Genomic DNA, 18734 nt, shown 5'->3' on the forward strand with positions numbered 1-18734 from the left:
ATGTCGGTTCTAGCCAGGTCTGTTAGGCAAGAAAGTGAAATAAAAGGCATCCGCATCGGAAAGGAAGGAGTAAAACTGTATCCCTGCAGGTAACGCAATCGTGGAAATCCTGAGGAATTCACTGAAAAAACTATTAGAACTACTAAATGGGGTCAGCAAGTTTGCAGGATGCAAGAGCAATATATCAAAATTAATTCTATTTCCATTCATTTGCACCAAACCACCTAAAAAGGAAATTAAGGGACCAATTCCATTTGCAATAGCATCAAAAAGAATAAAATACTTGGGAATAAATTTAACAAGTGTAACACATTCTGAATACTATAAAAACATCGTTTAAAGATATTCGGGATGACCTGAGTAAATGGAAGCACATCCACATGTTCATAGATCAGAAGATTTAACATTGTTACAATGGCAATTCGTAGCTAGAAAATCTTAGAGCCAGGACTGTCCAAATTAATTATTCTTGCAGGAATTCAGTGATGAGTGAGACAGACAGAAGTGTCTGTGTTCATAGAGCTTCTGTTTGATGGAGTCATTCCTTATTAAAACAGTTTAATTTCAGATCGTTTTAAATACTAAGAAGAGAGTAAAACAGGATGATCAACCAGGGAGGAGGATTTGGGTTAGATAATCAGGTGGTAGGTACCCTTCTGACAAAGTCTCTTTTTGTAATTGTTTCTTTGAATTAGGATCAAGTCAGGTTCACATGTTGAGACTGGTTGGTAGGGCTCTCAAGTCTCTTTGTAAAGATGACCCTTCTATGGAGCTTTCTCTTTTTCTCATAATTCACCCGTTGAACAGAGCGGATCATTTGTCCTATAGAGTCCCCTGTGGTCTGGTTGCCGACTGCATCTCTGTGGTGTAGCTTCTAAGATAACTTGCCCTTCTGCCCTCTCTTGCTTCCTGTGAAACGGTGCTGGGGTCTGGAGGCTCGATATGAGATTCAGGTCTGAGGGGTTTTGGGTCTTTTTTGGCGGTACGGGGAATATTATAAGTCTGGATCTTGAACACCAACTCCCTATTTAATGATATTAAGGAATTGTTAATTTTTAGACATGATAATAGTATTATGGTTACAGTTTCTGTTTTAGAGATTTATGTTGGAAAATCAGTGGAAGAAATAAGTCCGGGATTTGCTTCGTACTAATAAGGGAGGAGGGGCGGTAAATGGAAGCGTAGGGAAAACTCAACTGGTTGTGAGTTAATTGTTGAGTTGAGAGATGGGTCTACAGAGGGTTCATTATACTCTTCCGTCTACTTAATGTACACATTTGAGAGGTACTAATTTAAAGTTTTAAAAACAGTTGTTATTTGTAGCGATTAAGATGAGTGGGACTCTCTCTAATCCAGTTATGAGGATGTGGTAACTGTCCATTCACATCCACGTCAGCGAAATGCTGTCCACTTCTATTCATCTCTACAGATACCCATCATTTTTAAGTTACATTTTATATTTAAGTTACATTTAAAAATTACATTTTAAAAATTTGGTTGAACCATCTGAAATGACTGCTTTTTTCGTAGGGCAGAAATGTTGGCAGTTTACTGTGTTTCAGTGTGATGCATGGAAGTCAGCTAAAAAATCAGATGTTTCTGCATCCATGCACTAGTTGTCATGGTTTCCTTCCTTTCAAAGCCAGTTTACTAGTTATCAAAGCCTATGTTTTTAAGATTGGATCGGATTCTAAGTTTTAAAAAGCTGTTACTCATCATTAAATGGTTATAGTAAACTGTTACCGTTTTAAGAAAAGAAAAAAAAAACCGTGAGAGAAGCAAGCAAGTACATTAAGTTCATCGCCGTCAGGTAAAAATTAGCCTGTCATGTTCAAGGTACAAAGACCAGCGTGGCTGTACCAAATGGGGGGAAGATAAAAGATAAAGACGAGAGATGGACAGGGGCCAAATCACGCAGGGACTTGTAGAGAGTTTTTAAGCCGGAGTGCAGTGACCTCACTGCCGTTTTAAAGTATCATCCTCGCGCTGTTGAATATAGGTTGTCAGGGAAGCCGAGCATCAGTTATGTGTAGAAAGTCCTGCCAGAAAGTCAGGGTCGCAGGCTCAGATCAGGATGAGGCTGTGCCCCGCAGAGGAGGGGACGCACTATAGGTTTGTCTTTGGTGGGGATTAAATAATTACCTATTAAAGTGCTTAGGAAAGTGCCCAGCACATAGAAAGTGCTCAATCATTGGTCTGTTATCATTGTTAAAATACCAAACAGAAGCCATTTTGGGAGCGTGTGATTTCAGGCGGCATCTAGTGTGCCCTGCTCTTTGTAGCTCGTTTCATTCACTCAGTGCTTCGAGGCGAGGAGTTTCTTATCCCCGTTTTACGGGAGAGAAAGTGCTGCACCACTCTGCCCCCCTTCCAAGGAGGCCCCTGAAGGGCTCCTGGACGCGGCGACTCAGTTCTAAAAGCTCATCTTATTCTGTTGTCAGCCACGGGTGTCTCATACTTCACTGGTGTTAACGGTCCCTCAGATCCAGCACTGGCCTTCCTTCACGAGCCAGTTTCCAAACAGAAGTAAAGTGCGTGGTGCCTGACACAGCTTCGAGGCAGCACGCACCCCAAGTTAGCCACGTCCTCTGAGCATAAGATCTGCAAACTTGGCCAGAATTCAGCTACGGTCATCATTTCGACCGTGGAGCTAATTTAAGCTTATTTCTGCGGCACCGGGAAAGTCATTATGAAATCAAAGTGCACAAATTGGGAGGAAAGACAGTGTAAGTAACTGATCATCAGTTGGCGATGAGTTCAGCCAAACACTAGAGGAGTCCAAATAAGTAGTGCTTCCTAACAGCCTAAAATGTTTTTCAACTTTTTCATTTGGGGGAACTCTTGAGGGGTTGGTTGTCTCGTCCCTGGCATCACGTCAACAGAGACTGCAGGCGGCAGGGCAGAGAGACATGGAAAGTCCCCACGTAGCATAAGTCAGGTTTGCAGACAGCCATGGACATGCGCTGGCCGGAGCGCTCCGGGTCGGTAGGAAGTCGCTGTCCGGCATCCAGCTGCTGCCGTGGTGGCCGGAGCACCTACCAGAACTCATCAGACTTCTCTTTCTTTCCACTCGTCCCAGCTGCGCGCGCCTCCTTTCCGCGGATGTGGCCTGCCCTGTCACCGTGACCTCTCATCCTATCTCGCTTCCGGCCCCCTTTGTCTTTCAGCAGCCACCGTCTTCCAGTGGAAGCGTGTTTGGGTCTGGAAGCACCGGCAGAGGGGGAGGGTTCTTCAGCGGCCTCGGAGGGAAACCCAGCCAGGATGCGGCCAACAAAAACCCATTCAGCTCAGCCAGCGGGGGCTTCGGATCCACAACCACCCCGAGTAAGTTGTGAAAAAGAGTTTTCCCAACCCGTCCCCGCCCCCATTCCCTCATGCCACGGTCGTCCTCGTGGGCTTATCAGAGCTTTGGTGACAAGTACAGAAAGTAAAGGGAGGGTCTAGAAGGGCCATTTAAAATATCCACCCCAAAGCACTGTGATCTGTTTTGGTTTTGTTTTTTATTTTTGTTTTTTTTAATGAGATGTCCTATATAATCATGAAAAGACATCAGAGCTGCAGGAAAGGGTTGAAATGAATTAGGATTGAAATGACTTGAAACGAATGCAGGCAGACAGGCATAAACGAGAGAGCAGCGGAGCAGGCTGTGTTTGCTTGGGGAAGGCGCATCCGGGTTTTCATTTGTGAAGTACTCGCTTTGAATTTGCTTTAAAATTCAGCTACTGCTGAGAAATGTCACCCCAACATTGAAGCCTTCGTTATTCCTCATATCTTAACATTTTTGTCTTATTTATAAATAAAGATGTATTTTTCCGTTGGCACTTTCTTTCCCAGCTAATTCTTAAAATTCTTTGTTGCTCTTTCTCTTCATGGTTAGAAATGAAAATTTGTTTAAATCTTTAAAAAATATATCCTGTTGCTGACGGGGACTGAGATGGGAAGTCGGGGACCTGTCACCTTTGTCTTCACTTCTCTCATTTAGTGTGCTGTGCAAGACACTACGCTGTTCTCTCGTGCCCTACAGGGTCTTAACGCATTGAGGGCTGATACTCTACAGAGAGGACGGATATTTCCTTAATATTAAGGCTCACGTAGTTAAAAGCAAAACTGTCCTGTGTCTCCCGGATTCACAGATCTGTTATTTTGATGTCACTGCCCATCTGGTAATAGATTATAATCAAGAGACACATACCTCTTAACTTGTGAAATTATGTAATCAGAAATGTTTGTTGTTCAGCTTTCAGTCTGCCAGGAGAAGTTTAGAATCCTAGAATGAAGGGATCTTAGAAATTGAGTCTAGTCGTTTTCAAAAACTGTTTCGCAGATGAACTCTGAAGCAGAATCCTGATTTGCAAAACAGATAAAAATAGGTTCCTGGGAAGCGGACAGAAGCGCACCCTTGGGTGCTCCCCCATCTCTTCCCCAGCTGTCAGCCCAGAACCGCAGGGCCTCACACACACACTGCGGAAACATGACCCTCAGATGGCACCCTCCATTTTCCAGGAAGGAGCAAGCCCCAAATGGTTAGATGATGTGTGTGTGTTTTTGTTTTTTTTTTTAAGTCACAAAGCCAGAAAGTGGCAGATCTAGAATTAAGCCACATCTTACATAATGTGCCAAACACCGCGTCTGGCACAGAATAGGCACTTAATAACATGCTAGTTAGAAATGTGGGTTTATCCCATAGGTAGGTTATCATCTGCGAGATTGTGTTACTAGCCTATTTTGTTAAAACATAGGTGTTCCGTCCTTATATAAATTCCCTTCCTCCTGGCCGAGTCATCCTAATGCCACGTCTCTTGCCGGTCAAAGGATTGCCTTCTCTCACCGGCCGGAGCCGGTGTGCACGGGCTCACGGGAGCCAGCTGTGCACATCCCTCCCCAGCTTCACGTACAGTGGCATCAGGAAACATTGATTTACGCCAGGGAAACTGGACAGCGCTGCATATCATCCCCGCTCCCCAGCCTGTTGTTCACTGGCACATTATCTTCTCTAATTATTCTGGTTTAAAGTAAACACATCTGTTCTTGATACCACGCACCCACTGGTCTTCATCTCCTAAACGCTGGCTATTGTAATTCAGTAGTTCATGTTTATGCTTAAGGGAACTTTAAGTGGATTTGAAAGGGTACAGGAAAGACTTAACATTTTTTTATTCTTAAAAACTTAAATGTATGATTTGCTAGCGAAAGCAACAGGAATCCCTATCGCCTGAAGGACCAAGCACAGGGTGAGAAGAAGGAACAGTAGAGAGGGAGGAGCTAGAGGTCATCTGGGGAGAGAACTGAGGATGCCCCCGCGAACCGCCAGAGGCGGCCTCTCGCTCCTCGGGCGGCTGCAGCATTCGATGGGTTCTTTGCTGGATGGTATGGGTTGGCTCTCCCGGTTCTGTTCTTGCCTGGCAAACAGTCCTCCCTGCTTCTCTTCTCTCTGTCATTGTGTGTATGTTCCCCACCGTCCCCCAGGTTATCGCAGCAGACCGCAGACTCCGCTCCTGCCTCTGGTCGCCTCCACTGCGGTCTGGGAATCCACACCAAACTGTCTTAAAACTCTGCTTTTATTTTGCCACTGTCTCTACTCAGTACCCTGGGGCAGCTTCTCACTGACTGTGGTACAGTCCAAACCAAGTCCCGGGGCTGAAGTTCAGGGCCCACACAGCCGGCCCCCACACACTCTTCTGACTTTGCCTCCGCTCCAGCCAGCATGTCTGCTTGTCGTCCTTCATGCACGGACGACACCCCTCCTGGGGCTCACACTGCTCCCCCCTCCACCAGCTGAACCTGCCTTTCCTTAGGGATGAGTGTCTCTCCCTCTGTGCACCTTGGCCTGAGGGTCACGCGGACCCCCCCTTCCCCCCCCAGGGATCTCTCCCAGTCGGGAGTCCTGCAGCCTCATATTCTATGCCTGGCTAAGACAGCAAACAAAAGGGAACTCACCTTTATTGATCACCTACTGTGTGCCAGATGCTCAGTATGTGGTCTGACTCTTCTAAAACAGTCCTCTTACTTGTGGCCGTCCCCATTTTACCAGCAAGGACACGGGTTCAGGGAAGGCACATGGACTTGTGGAGGTAGCGGCCATCAAGTGGCGGAGCCAGGGTTTAATCAAGTTTGTGTCTAGAGTCTGCCCACCCTGTGGGCTCCTGGGATTTTCCTCGCCTCACGATGTGACGTAACTCCTCCCAGTGCGCCTCATGTGACAGCCCTTGTGCTTGTTCCTCAGGCATCACACATGTGTCCTCGCAGAGAGAGATCTGAGCACAAGTTGAGCAACCGGCAGTTCCCTTTGTGACAGTTAGACCCCAGGCTTCCCGCCCTGAGCACTAATGGGAACTACACAACCACCGAGAAAGACAAGCTGTGAACACTGTTGCTTAGAGTTGGCATGCTCTGTCTCCAGAGCCTCACACTCTGTGAAGCTTTCTGTCTTCCCCAGAGACTCGAAGATACCCTATTAACCGCTGAGGCCGTTTAAAACCAGGCACCGCCGCGAATCGGTACCTGGGAGGACCTACGGCCTCCTTGTCCGGGGACACTGGTTAGAACCATGCTCAGCACGTTTTTACTGTCCAGGGGCCTGAAAAGACATTTATGTGAGGGTGAGGAAGCCATTTGATGAGAATCTTTGGGGCTCACAAGGCTCCCTTACAGCCATTTTGTAAGAAAATCTCTTGAAAAGCGTCCTGGACAAGAGCTTGTCGAGAATCTTTCTCAGCACATGTTGAATTCTTGTTTAGTGACTTTAGACCTGCAGAATGACGTGGGACTTAGTCTCGATGATACTTACATTACGTTTATATCAGCTATAGCATCATTAAAATTGAGTCAGACCCGGGTGTTGGATGCTGATGATGTTATTTTTGCCAAATAAAAGACCAGAGAGGATCCTTGTGCCAGCAGGTGGAAGCCCAGAGCAGATGCCAGATTCACCTGTACTTGTCACCCCCTTAGAGTAGAAGCATCAGGCGGCTCTGCACAGACGGTTTTCTTAGTGGCTTGTGTGTTCACGAGTGAAAACTCCTCTACAGTGCAATACTGTTCCAACAACTGAGATATTCTCTTATTTACCATGTTTTCAAGAACTAGAGAGACTGTTACTTTGGAGCCATTAGGAGAGACCCGCGAAACACGTTATTTCCCATAGAAACAGAAGCAGACATCGTTTTGTGCCACTTGGTTTCAGAGCAGCTTAAATAAATCCTAAAGCATTTTAATATCCTGGGCTCCTTTTGAGATTGCAAATGACAGCTATTACAACTTGAATGGTTGAATTCTCATGATCTTCGCAAAATGAAAAGGATTTGATTTTCTGCAGCTGACCTACTCTGTGTTTTGTTATTCTGAACGTGATTGGGATATGGCAGGGGGGAAGAGTTAAAGAAACAGAGAGGGACAGTTACATTTCCTGAGGACCTACCATGTGCCCGACTAGGCGCCCCACATATATTATCGCATTTAATCTTCACAGCAGCTTAGCATGGTCACAGCGGCTGTCCCCGTGTCACGTGCGAGGCAACCGGGACCGAGGCATCATACTTATGAGGTATTCTAAGCCAGGTCTGACTGCAAGACTCATGCTGGTTCCACCATAATATTCTATGAACAGCTTAAAAGATGAGAGATTCCAAGGGGAAATCTGGCCCCTAATCTTGCACTCGAATTTGTTTGCCGTTTGAAATTTTGCACCGTGAGCACCGACGCAGTCAGAAAATTGAGACCCTCTGTTCTTGAAATTCCAAGTTAGAGGAATGACCGAGGAGCCTGTTTTCATCTGCAGTGACAAATGCACTGTCAGGTGTGGCCTTCAACCAGCTCGTTAAAGGAAAGATCCGACTGTCGAAGAGGCCTCCCCCAGGGCGCGGCACTCTAAATGGGGCAAGGAGAAGGCGCTTGGTAACCACTCCCGCTGCCACTGCCCGACGTGCTCATGGCTGGGCTCCGCCTGTCAGCCACAGTTTCACAGGGCAGGCGACCATGCGGTGTCTTGTCTGAGGCTCTGTGTTATTGGTGCCTAGAAGTTCAAGGTGGTCACATCCCCGGGATAAGGCTGCCCACCTGGAGTGCAGATTAAGAGCTGTAGCTGGAAGCATTAGCAGAGTGGCCTGTCTCACTGGGGTGGGACTGGCAGCAGACAGAGAGACTTTGGGATTGACAGGATAGTGGGGACCCCGTCTTCAAACACTCGGCTTTGAGAGGTACTCCCTCCACTGCTCTCCCTGCCATCACCTTCACGGGGAGCCCCGGAGCGGGGAAGACTGTGCAGACGTTTGACTGTGCAGATGTTTGTACTTCTTGCTTGGTGGCACAGAGCCAGCTCCCATTACCCACCCAGAGCCCGTCATTTCAGCCTCCTGTTTACATAGAGCCTCTGTCTTTGGCCATCGACCCCATTTCAGGATAGCTTCTCCCTGCCTTCATGTGAGTACAAACTCATTTTAATAAAATACTCATCCGTACATGGCTGGGAAGCAAATACTTCTCACCTGTCTCGTTTTTTAGTGGTTAGTTTCCTTTTTTCCTTTAATTCTCGGAGTGGATTCAGTGCGTATTCCAAGGAGTGACCCGCTAGGTAAGCATCCAAAAGGTCAGGGGCTTTTAGAAAGAGGAATCAGACCGGAAGCCTCGCCGGCCTCTTCCGTGTTCTCGGAACAGCCGCGGACCCATCGGATGGCGGTGGGAGCAACGTGCTTTCTCTCGTTGCACCTGCCATTCTCTGAGCAGAACAGGCGACAGCGAGCTCGCCCGACGTGGCCATGAAAGCAGAGCGCTGGAAGCCACGATGCTTGGGTTGGATTTGCTCTAACTTTATTTTCTCTAGTTTGACAAAATTTGAAGTGGTACTTGATGCGAGGTGATTGACGAAAACAAGCCTTATTGTTCAGAAGCAAACAGTCTGCTGTGAAGCCGCCGTGTTGGCCTCTCGGTGGCGGATAGGCCTGATGCCCATGGGAGCAGATGCGTTTCTGCAGAGGTGCCTCATTGGAGCTGCTGCTGCTTGTTTGTCGTGCGCCTGTAGCATCGTGCCGGGAAAATCCTGAGCCTGGGTACCAAAATGATTAAAAACCAGTCATCAAGACACATGCAAATCAGAGACGGTGTCTGTGTCTCTTCAGCTCGGTGCCCTTGAATCTTAGCCTCCCTTGTCACTCCCTGCTCCCAAAACACCCAGCTGAGGTTTCTTCCTTCTCTTCCAAGAAGTAAATAAGGACACTGTTCTCCCCCTAACATTCTTCACACATGTCTTTCATCTCCAGATACCTCTAATCTGTTCGGAAACAGTGGGGCCAAGACGTTCGGCGGCTTCGCCAGCTCGTCGTTCGGAGAGCAGAAGCCCGCTGGCACGTTCAGCTCCGGAGGAGGCAGCGTGGCGTCCCAGGGATTCGGGTTCGCCACCCCAAATAAAGCAGGTACTCGCGCACTCGTGGGCCGCGGTGATTTCCTTCACGCACGCGCAGGTGTCTGGGAGGCGGTCTCACTAGGGTGGTCTCAAGGGAATACGGATAAAGTGACCCCCCCCATTTTTTTTTTCATATTTATTGAGCGTCTACTGTGTTCATAACACTAGTTTGGTCTCCTGAGATGTTAAAAACCACAGAATGCATATACCGTCACCCTTAAGAGAACTTGGAGCCTTCTTACGGGAGAAAACGCTAAATATTTAACAAGTGCAGAGCACCCAAAGTAAGGGAACCTATAAGAGAGTGATAACTGAAACATAAACAAGAAAACATCCCTAGTCACACATTTACTTGGGTGCCCGTTACCTGTCATGGGCAAAAAAATTTTTTTTGTCACTATTTTGACTTCTTTTCCACATGAATTTTTTTTTTTTTTGCTTTTAATTGCGTATAATACACTTAAATATATTAGATGCACATGTACATATTCAATATCCAAATATTCCCATATAAGAATACAGCTCAGTTAATTTTTACAGTTGGCATGTACCCACATAACCAAGAATAAGAACATTACCAACACTTCTTTGAAAGCATACATTTTTATGTCGCGTGACTTTTTACAATCACGTGTTACATTTATAAGTAAGACCTTTAAAGAACAATATGTGTTCGGACACAGAAAACATACTTCATTTCTGTCACCTGTCTCTCTACCCTATTTCTGTCTCTGAGATCTGCAGAGGGTCTGCCATCCTGCCCCTGTCGCATGGAAAATTGTGTGAAAGGATTTTTTTTAAAGTCGGGCCAAGGGGGAGGATATTTGCTGGGAAAGCTGTTCTCTAAAGCTAAGTCTTCATGGGCGAGCGGGCGGGACACTTCTCCCTCAGATGTGTGGGAGACTGAAATTCTGCGAATGCCAGAGGAAGGGTCCTCTGTGGCCCAGGCGCTTCGGCGGCTCTGGCCAAGGGCTGCTCCAGGTAGTGTGTGGAGCCCAGCTTGTAAGCCCAGATGGCTGTGGCCTCCGGATGCACTGCGTTCCTTCCCTCAGACCCACGACTCGGGCGAGTTAGTGTTTGGTGGCCAGTTTGTGATACTCTTTTTCTAGAATTAAAATGGACTGGAAATGAGCGTTACAGCTTTATTTTGTCCCCAACCTTCCCTGCAGCGAATGATTTAAAAAAGAAAGAGCTCTCATTCCTAGCTAACAAGGCAAATATTATTTGACTAAAGAATTTTAGTTCATTGACCATCAAGACGTAATCTGTTTTTTTAAGGAACCTGATAATATTTTCTTTGACTCGTGTGTTTTTCTTATATGTTCTTATCCTGGGATCAGATCCCAATCGACTTGAGAATCTGATGCTTTTACTTTTTCAGCCTTAGAGAAAAATGTATCCTCTCACCTTTGAGAATAGTTTTCCCGTTTGATGATTTGCCCCGTGAAACCACCTAGATCGAGGGCTCTAACCGAGAAAGCTATGGGGCACATACATAAGATGAATGAACGGATAACCGAAAAGGGGAAAAGCGAGAGTTGGGGGGAAGCCTGCTCTCCCTGTGCTTCCGGAAGCTCCTCTCTGCTGCAGAGTTGTTTCAGGTCTCGTAGAGCTCCTTCTGTAGAACGTGGTGCCTCAAAGTACAAGGGAAGGCCTAAGCTTTAAATAAAATTCACCTTCCTGCCAAGGCAGCTCAAAGGCCTGCAGCATCAGGAATATCGCTTTTTGCTTTAAGAGGGGCTTTAGATGGATTGTTTGGACGGGTCTTTGAAAAATTCCAAGTGTCCCCGCCCCCAGCATAATTGCATCAGAAAAGAATACTGCTGGAGAGTATTTGAGGAGAAACAGACTGAAAACGACCTCGCGCTGTCCCCAGTCCATTGACTTTTCCTCACTGTCCTGTCGCTGGGCTTGCTGGATTTAGTGCCAGTGGAGGAAAAAGGGTGACATGACGTTTACGCGATAGGTGGTCTTTGGAGTCCCTCAGACCTTATTCCAGTCCCTTTTACCAGCCCGCTAAACTCAGACAAGCGATGGCACATTCTCCAGGCCTCCGTTTCCTCCCTGTGACGTAGGGACCCCAGGTGTTGGCTGGGTCAGAGCAAATCGTTCCCCGTACAGCACCTGGCGGTACACCTGGCCTGCGAAGAGCCCTCAGTAAATCAGAGTTCTTATTATCGTTGATTATTAGTAAATTTCTGTTTATCCTGGAGAAAAAAATCATGAAAATTTGCACCTAATAAAATCGAACCCCTCCTCGTATCAGGAGTGAGTCGCCCGTCTCCAAAAATAAGACCAAAATGAGCATTCTCCTCCGTTTCCCTTAGCCATGGCCCAGGTTTGTTGTCTGAGGACGTTGCGTGTGCCCGTGTTTGCGCGTGTCTAGTTTTAATCTCCCTTCCCCTGTCCAGTTCACTTCCTGTGTCATTGTGGCTTCTCGTTTTCCACTCACCTTCCACTGAGAAGTCTGAATAATATGGAGTACAAAGCACTAGATAAAGCCCTGTGTGTCTAGGAAGAAAGTGTAACTAGATCTGTGATCGGTCTTAAATAATTCAGCTGCAAGGCTTTTTTAGCACTTTTTTTTTTTCCAGTCTGTTATATTTGTAACCCAACTGTCTCCATTATCGTGGCTTGGAATTTCACTCAAGGTTTTAAAATACAGGACATTAACCCAAACGTGAACCTTAGCAAAAAAAAAAAGAAACATCTTCTCAGTCGTGCAGCTATTAGTAATGGTAAATAAGCACATGATTGAATCACAAAATAACAGCTAACGAGAGAATTCAGCTCACAGCTCTTTCCCGGTCCGGGTGGCAGCAGCTTTGGTGGGTTTGTTCTTCTAATGAGAAGGCTTGACTGATCCCTCTGCATGGGATTCATTTCGAAAAGGGGAAGAAGGACGCCCCTGTCCCCTCAGGCTCATCGACCTGCGCCTAGGCCAGCACAATTTCTGTACTACTTTGTTCTGTTCCATTCAGCAGATACTCACTGAGGGTCTCCCCTGATAGCCTAGGATGACCTGAACAAGGTCTCAGGTCAGGGACCCCCCTCAGGAGCAGAAGGGACAGACAATCAGGGAGGACGGCCCGACCTCCCGCCTGACGAGCATCCCAGCCGGTCAGAGGAGGCTGCCTCCCCATGGTGGCCGCCCCGCCGGGCCGTGTCCACGTGCACAGCAGGCCCGGGCGCCTGCAGAGGGGACTCAGGCTCTGGTGCTCTGCTCACCGCTGGTGACGGTTTTATCACAGCTATGCACCAGCCTTCCTCCAGAGAAGAAATTCGGTGTGCTTTTTTATTGAGTAGTTCCTGACTGCAGAGAGAACACGTTTTTTGGGGGTTTTTTGTTTTTCATTCCTCTGAACAAAGAGAGAATGAAAGACTTGGTGAGAGATGTGAGAGCCATTAGCTTTAAATAAATGAAAAGCACCTGGCCGAGCGCCCGCACCCCGCGGCTCCCTCGCTGTAACCCAGTTCGCGGCGCTCCCTGCGCAGGGCTCACGGCCTCGATGGTACGTGGGCTTCTGGAAGCTCGGTGCCTCGCCGCCTAGGCGATGAGTAATGAAACCTGCCGTCTTTGGCGGCCGCACAGGGATTGGAGTTTCTGAGAGTGATTTTACAACAAGGGGTCTCAACAGTGCAGAGGGGCTGAGAAGGGACCTGCACCAAGCTGGTTCGTGGTGGCCATCCGATCTGCTAAGACGGAGCCCACAAGTCCAGCTTACCTCTGGGAGGGGCTGGGGTCCCACAGACACACACGGGGCCTGCTGGAGGGACTGGGGTGTCACAGACAGACACGGGGCCTGCCGGAGTCTTAGAAGTCCAAGGAGCTCTCCTGGGTGGCCCCCAGACCTCTGCTAGAAACGGAGGGAGGTGGTTGATGGTTCGCTGTTAACTATTATTTGCCAAGAACGGGTGTTGCCTTTCGTTAGAGTTCTTCGTATTTGGATTTCTAACGTATTTTCCCTTTTTCCCTCCTCTTTTGATTTGGTTTCTGCTGCTCATTGTTTTTTCTTTCTGTCTCCTTTCTTCCTGTTTGTTTGCCTCTGTTTTGCTCAGGTGGCTTCGGTGCTGCTCCAGTGTTTGGCAGCCCTCCTACTTTTGGGGGATCCCCTGGGTTTGGAGGGGTGCCAGCATTCGGTTCAGCCCCAGCCTTTACAAGCCCTCTGGGCTCGACGGGAGGCAAAGTGTTCGGAGAGGGTACTGCGGCCGCCAGCGCAGGAGGATTCGGGTAAGCCCCCGGGGAGGGGACCTTGGCCGGCCCCCCAGGGCAGCCAGAAGCCCTGGGGCCAGCACTGCCGGTCCCGGTGTGGAAAGAAGCTTTTGCGGTCTCCCTGCTCTCGACTATGAGCCAAAGGCCTCTTTATCAAAATCAACAACAAGTCGCTCCAGGATTCCTGTTCTCCCTGGAGAAGGCTCGTTTCTTCCAAGCCAGACTGTCAAGTGCACGAGTGGACACCAGCTGTGTTGCTGTCCACTCATACGTTGGCAGACCCCTGTTTTCTTGGCAGCACCAAATGATTGGCTAAAGGGAAAAAAATCGTCCTGCCGAGGCTACTTTGTAGCCAGCGTTGGCCCTTGTGTGTAAATTCTGAGTGACGAGTTCTCACCAGCTTCTTTCCGCTTGGGATTGTTGTGAATGAGACCACTGTCCTTGAGCAAACAACTCCCGGTGTCCCCTGCTGCGCTCCAGACCCCCCAGAGTGGGCGTTCGGTCACAGTCCCCTCGCCTGGATTCCGTACTAGGCGCTAACTGAGCCCCCTACGTGTTTAAGGGTCTCGGTGGTCTCGGCGTTTGAAGCTTACGGCCTTGTGCTCGTCCTCACTTGAAAATGCCATAATAGTCATTTGCTTTTATGGGCCCCACAAATTCAGTTTGGTTGCCAAAACCCCGAGGAGAAAATAGCTTTCACCACACCACAAAGTTCCAATAAAGGACGTGTGGCCATGACTGCGGAGTGCCCTGGTCACAGGAGATGTTAGTGTCCGAAGCAGATCTCTTGCCCTCGGCGCTGGCTGGAGACATGTAAATCTAAAGATTTGGGGTCGGGGGGTGCTACATTTTAGAGAATCGTCACGGTGCTTGGGATGATTCTTGGGGCGATACCATCTTTGTCTTGAAAATAAACTTCCGTTCTCATTCACGCCCTTTCCCCGCCGTGAGACAGCCTGGTGCAGAAACATTGGCAAGATTCAAGGAAAGTGAGCGAGTGGCTGTACCGCTTCGTAGATTTTTATTAGAGACTGATGGGCTTTTCGGTTTCCCCCAGGAAACCCCAAGAATTAACGTTAAGCAGAGGTTTTAAAGGGGCATGGGGCCGATTTACACTGGTGTTCTTGGCGGGTTTCGATGGCCCCGACCCCCGCAGTGAGCACCCAGCACCGAGCGCTGCGGAGTCGCTGGAACGTGTTCGCTTGACCAGGACTCGAGGTTTTATTTGAAACCAGCTGTTTTCTTCACTAGTAGCAAAGGACCACGTTCCTCCTGGGAGCAGCTCTCCCACAGGGGTCCCGACTGGCTGGTTAGGTCCATTTCGTGGAACACAGCTAATGAGGACCAGCTCTGGTAGGAACTCTCCAAAGGGCCCGTCACCATCCCTTTTGTTCAGGTCCCTGGTCCCCAATCCCGCAGACATGCCACTGGTGTTTGTGAGGGGCCCGAGGCGGGAGTAGGAAGAGAGCAGGCCCGTCGCGGCCCCTCAGGGAAAGGACAGTGAGGACAGACCCGCGCTGGTCTGTGTGGGGAGGACCTCGCCTCTGCCCAAACAGGAGTCAGTAGGGTCAAGATGCAGAGAGGGGCTGAAGATAAGTGAACGAGGCAGGGGGTTGTCAATAAATGAGAAATGCTAAAACAACGGAACAGGAGAATTATTGGGGACAGAGAGAACAAAAAACGTAGCGTTGCTTAGTTTCCAAGGGACCCGGAATTTCTGGACAGTGGACAAAAACTAGCACCCCGGACAAGTTGGGTTCCATAGTGCCCCGCTACTGCTGGCTACTTTCCTTCCCAGAGCAGAGGTGAAGCTTCGCTCTGGGCTCCGGCCTGTTCTTTCCAAGAGGGCACTGGTTAAACCAAGCGCGACCTCTCATTCGTGAAGGTCGTGCGTCCTTAGACGGAGGCGGCTGCGCTGAGGCGCTCGGGGCCACGCTCACCGGTCCCGTTTCTCTCCGGAAGGTTTGGGAGCAGCAGCAACACCACGTCGTTCGGCACCCTCGCCAGTCAGAACGCGCCGACGTTTGGCTCGCTGTCGCAGCAGACTTCTGCTTTCGGGACCCAGAGCGGGGGATTCTCTGGCTTTGGATCAGGCTCAGGAGGTAGGCAGCGAGACGGGCCTCCCTCTCGCCATCTTCTCCTCCGTAAACACCTTCCCCCGGCCAAAGGAGGGACTGCTGTTTTCCTGGCTATTCAGTTCAGTATTTTCAAAGCCGAAAAGGCTTGAAAGACAAAATGTTCTTTGTAGGTTTTAATTAAACTTGTAACATTGTGCCATTTCTTGCCAAATAAAGAAATAACTGACTTGATTTTCTTTCCAGATTTGAGAACCGAAAATAATAATCATCTTACTAGGCCTTGGTTTAAAAATCCAAGCCGTCAGACTCAAAAACTAAGATGTAGAGATTTTAGTGTCTTTCGATTGTTTAACACGCTGCTCCTACAGACAGTGCAGTGGGGGTTTCTGTTTTTATGTTTGCAACACACTTGGGAGGCCCAGGAGTCAGGCATCATTACTGTTTTACAGTGGAGATAGAGAAGCTGCAAGGGGTCAGTTTACCCAAAGGGCCAAACGGTGAGCCGCAGAGCCAGGCCTAGGACCCAAGGGTCCTGCTTCTGTGGCCTCAAGAAGAAGAGGCAATGAATGGATGGGAAAGTAGAAAAAATATGTTTTCCTAACGAAATGGATCTGCGTGGCATGGTGTAGCTAAGTTGAAGGGGCTGTGCCAGACCCCCTCTGCCCGCACCTGGCAGCGGGAGGAGGGAAGAACCCTGAGGTAACAAAGGATAGTCACCCTCCCGCCTGGCCTGCAGGAGGCAGGGGACACAAGGAAGGACTGGGCCTGGAGGCCGCCGTTGTCTTTCAGGCGTATGCGTTTTAACGTCACCCTTTTCATCTTTTCCAGGATTCAACTTTGGAACCTCTAACTCGTAAGTATCTGTTTCCAGTTTTGTCATTAAATCAGGGTGGAAGAGTGTGTGGTATGTGACAATATTCGGCTACTAATTTTTGCTCTGTTGTATGTTTTTCCTGTTTTAAAAGCTTGTCCTGGAAGCCTAGGGGTTCAGTGGCGGGTTTTGGGTTCCGTGGGCCTGCCGATCCCAGCAGAAACATGGCAGGAGGGGCCAGGACAGGCCTTCTCCACAGCCAGGCGTGAGGGGGAGGGGGAGCCTCCCGGCGGGCAGAGGCTGCAAGGCGCGACCCGAGAGAGGCTTTTCCTCATCTCCCTGTTAGCGTCTCAGCAGCTTCGTGCTGACCGCCGGGTTCCAGGCCCGTAAGCCTAGCCAGTCGTGTGTTTTGATCCTCCCGCTATGCTTCTGTGTAGAATTGCATGACAGTAAAAATTCAGAGTCTTAACTCTGAACAGCGGAAGCCTTCCCTCGGTCAGCGGGAGTGACCCGCCTCTCCCGGCGCTTCCTTGCAGGTCCGTCCAGGGCTTCGGCGGCTGGAGAAGCTGAGCGGGTGTCCGTGTTCTTTCAGTTCCCGTGGCCAACTGCATTCTCAGCTCCTCTGAGAAACACTGAAGCAGTTCTTTAAAGTGGACATTTTCAATGAAACCCATCCCCAGAAAGAAACAGCAGAGACCAGAACTCTAGAGATGCTTTTTGTTTTATACTTCGTGTCGGTTGTCATACCCCCTCCCCTGCTCCGCCTCGCCCACCATTAAACTGTTTGGTTTGTTTCCATACAAAATGTATATGGGTTTTTTCGGGTCCCAGCCAAAGAGAGAGGTTCCCTCGTTTCTATGGCTCTGAGAAGCCTATACGGTGGCCGGTAGCGTGTGCCCTCAAAGATGTACCCCAAGGACCAGCGTGGGGTAGCGACGGACGAGCGCAGTGGGCGGGAGCTTCTCCCCGGCCTTCTCAGACCTGGTTCTCTCCACCGAGGGAAGAGGTTGAGTACTGGCCAGTCACCTTTTTGAGGCCGTAACCTAGTGTCTCCTCGTCGTGTCCCTTTTGCTGTTGGGTATCGGGACCCTCCAGGTGCCACTTTTTGACCGAGTGGAGGGGAAGAAGCTCCCTGACGGCCTCAGTGGAGTTTCAGAAGAGGTGGTGGCCCCTGGGGGGTGCAGGTTGCTGGGAGGCACGCCTGGCACACAGGCCGGTGAGTGCTGATGACAGGTATGCTGTCCTTAGAACAGGGCCACCAGTCTGCCTTCTGAGTCGGCTGTCAGGCACTGTGTTCCACAGCTGATTTCTTCCCCGCTTCAGGGGAGGTAGGCAGTTGATGGAGAAGACAGCCGTTATTTCCGGGGGTGCCAGTGACCTTGGTAATGATGCAGGCAGCCCTTGGGTAGACCAGGAGTCGCGCAGACGTGGCTCTGCCCGATAGCGCAGTGTTTGCCAGCGTGGCCCGGGGAGCAGACTCCGGGTCTGCAGCGCCGGCCGGCAAGGCGCTATCTCGGGCTGGGCATACTTTGTCTCTTAGGCCTGCGATATCACAGTTGCTGACAAACGGGCTGCCTCACGTCCAAAGTAGGTGCAAGAATGTGTTATCTTTCTGGTCCAGAACGTGACAGTGGGGCATTAGTAGGTAGGGTTGGACAGAATTTTTTTAGAGTTTTACATAGTGGGAAGTTGTGTTTTGAAATGGTCTAATAAAATCTTTCCATGTCATTTAATTTGTCACCTTGTAGCCATTATGGCCTTCTTGGTTCTGTTGGCTAGTTGGGAAGGGTCGCGCTCGTCAGGGCCTCCCCAGGCCACGGTCCTGGGGTTACGCTGCGGCAGGGCTGGGCTTGGGCCTGGGCGCCCTCGCGCACTGAGCTCCGTGGTTTCCTCCGCTCGTCAGAAGGTGCGTCCCATGGCGCAGCACCGTCGGATTCTGGGGACCCCAAACCAGAACTGGATCCCCAGGTGTCCGGACGACTTGCTCCGCTCTCTGTGCGTTTCGTGAGAGAACAGTGGGGTCTGCCCGTGCTCCCGTTCATTGGAGTGTCTGCCTCTTTGGAAGAGCCGGGACTCCACTCGTCTAATGTGTGTGCCTTTTTGATCCGTGCAGAATTGAAGAGCCTGTCTCCACCTGTTCTCACACAAAGCCCCTCAGCCATGGAGTAGGGGACAGTCCCCAGGACGTCCACACGGGCACAGGGCTCATTCCTCCCACACGTGAGCTCCTTAGTT

The 18734-nt window shown here is 49.5% G+C and overlaps 1 protein-coding gene across 6 annotated transcripts in view; it reads left to right on the forward strand.

Moving 5' to 3' along the window:
* The window catches only part of NUP214 (nucleoporin 214), an 88562-nt gene extending 70330 nt beyond the window's left edge, over positions 1-18232 (forward strand). For 4 of the 6 annotated variants that reach the window (XM_039862878.1, XM_039862880.1, XM_039862879.1 and 1 more), the window contains 6 exons: positions 3168-3324; positions 9255-9407; positions 13457-13628; positions 15573-15712; positions 16517-16541; positions 17036-18232. In XM_039862878.1, the coding sequence (XP_039718812.1) occupies positions 3168-3324; positions 9255-9407; positions 13457-13628; positions 15573-15712; positions 16517-16541; positions 17036-17069 (681 nt within the window). In that variant the 3' untranslated portion in view covers positions 17070-18232. The remainder of the gene's footprint in view (positions 1-3167; positions 3325-9254; positions 9408-13456; positions 13629-15572; positions 15713-16516; positions 16542-17035) is intronic. The other 2 variants (XM_039862881.1, XM_039862882.1) reach the window with 1 other exon arrangement.
* The last annotated feature ends 502 nt before the right edge of the window (positions 18233-18734 follow it).

The sequence above is a fragment of the Pteropus medius genome, unplaced genomic scaffold (genome assembly GCF_902729225.1).
Source record: "Pteropus medius unplaced genomic scaffold, Ma_sr-lr_union100, whole genome shotgun sequence".
NCBI classification, from domain to species: Eukaryota; Metazoa; Chordata; class Mammalia; order Chiroptera; family Pteropodidae; genus Pteropus; species Pteropus medius.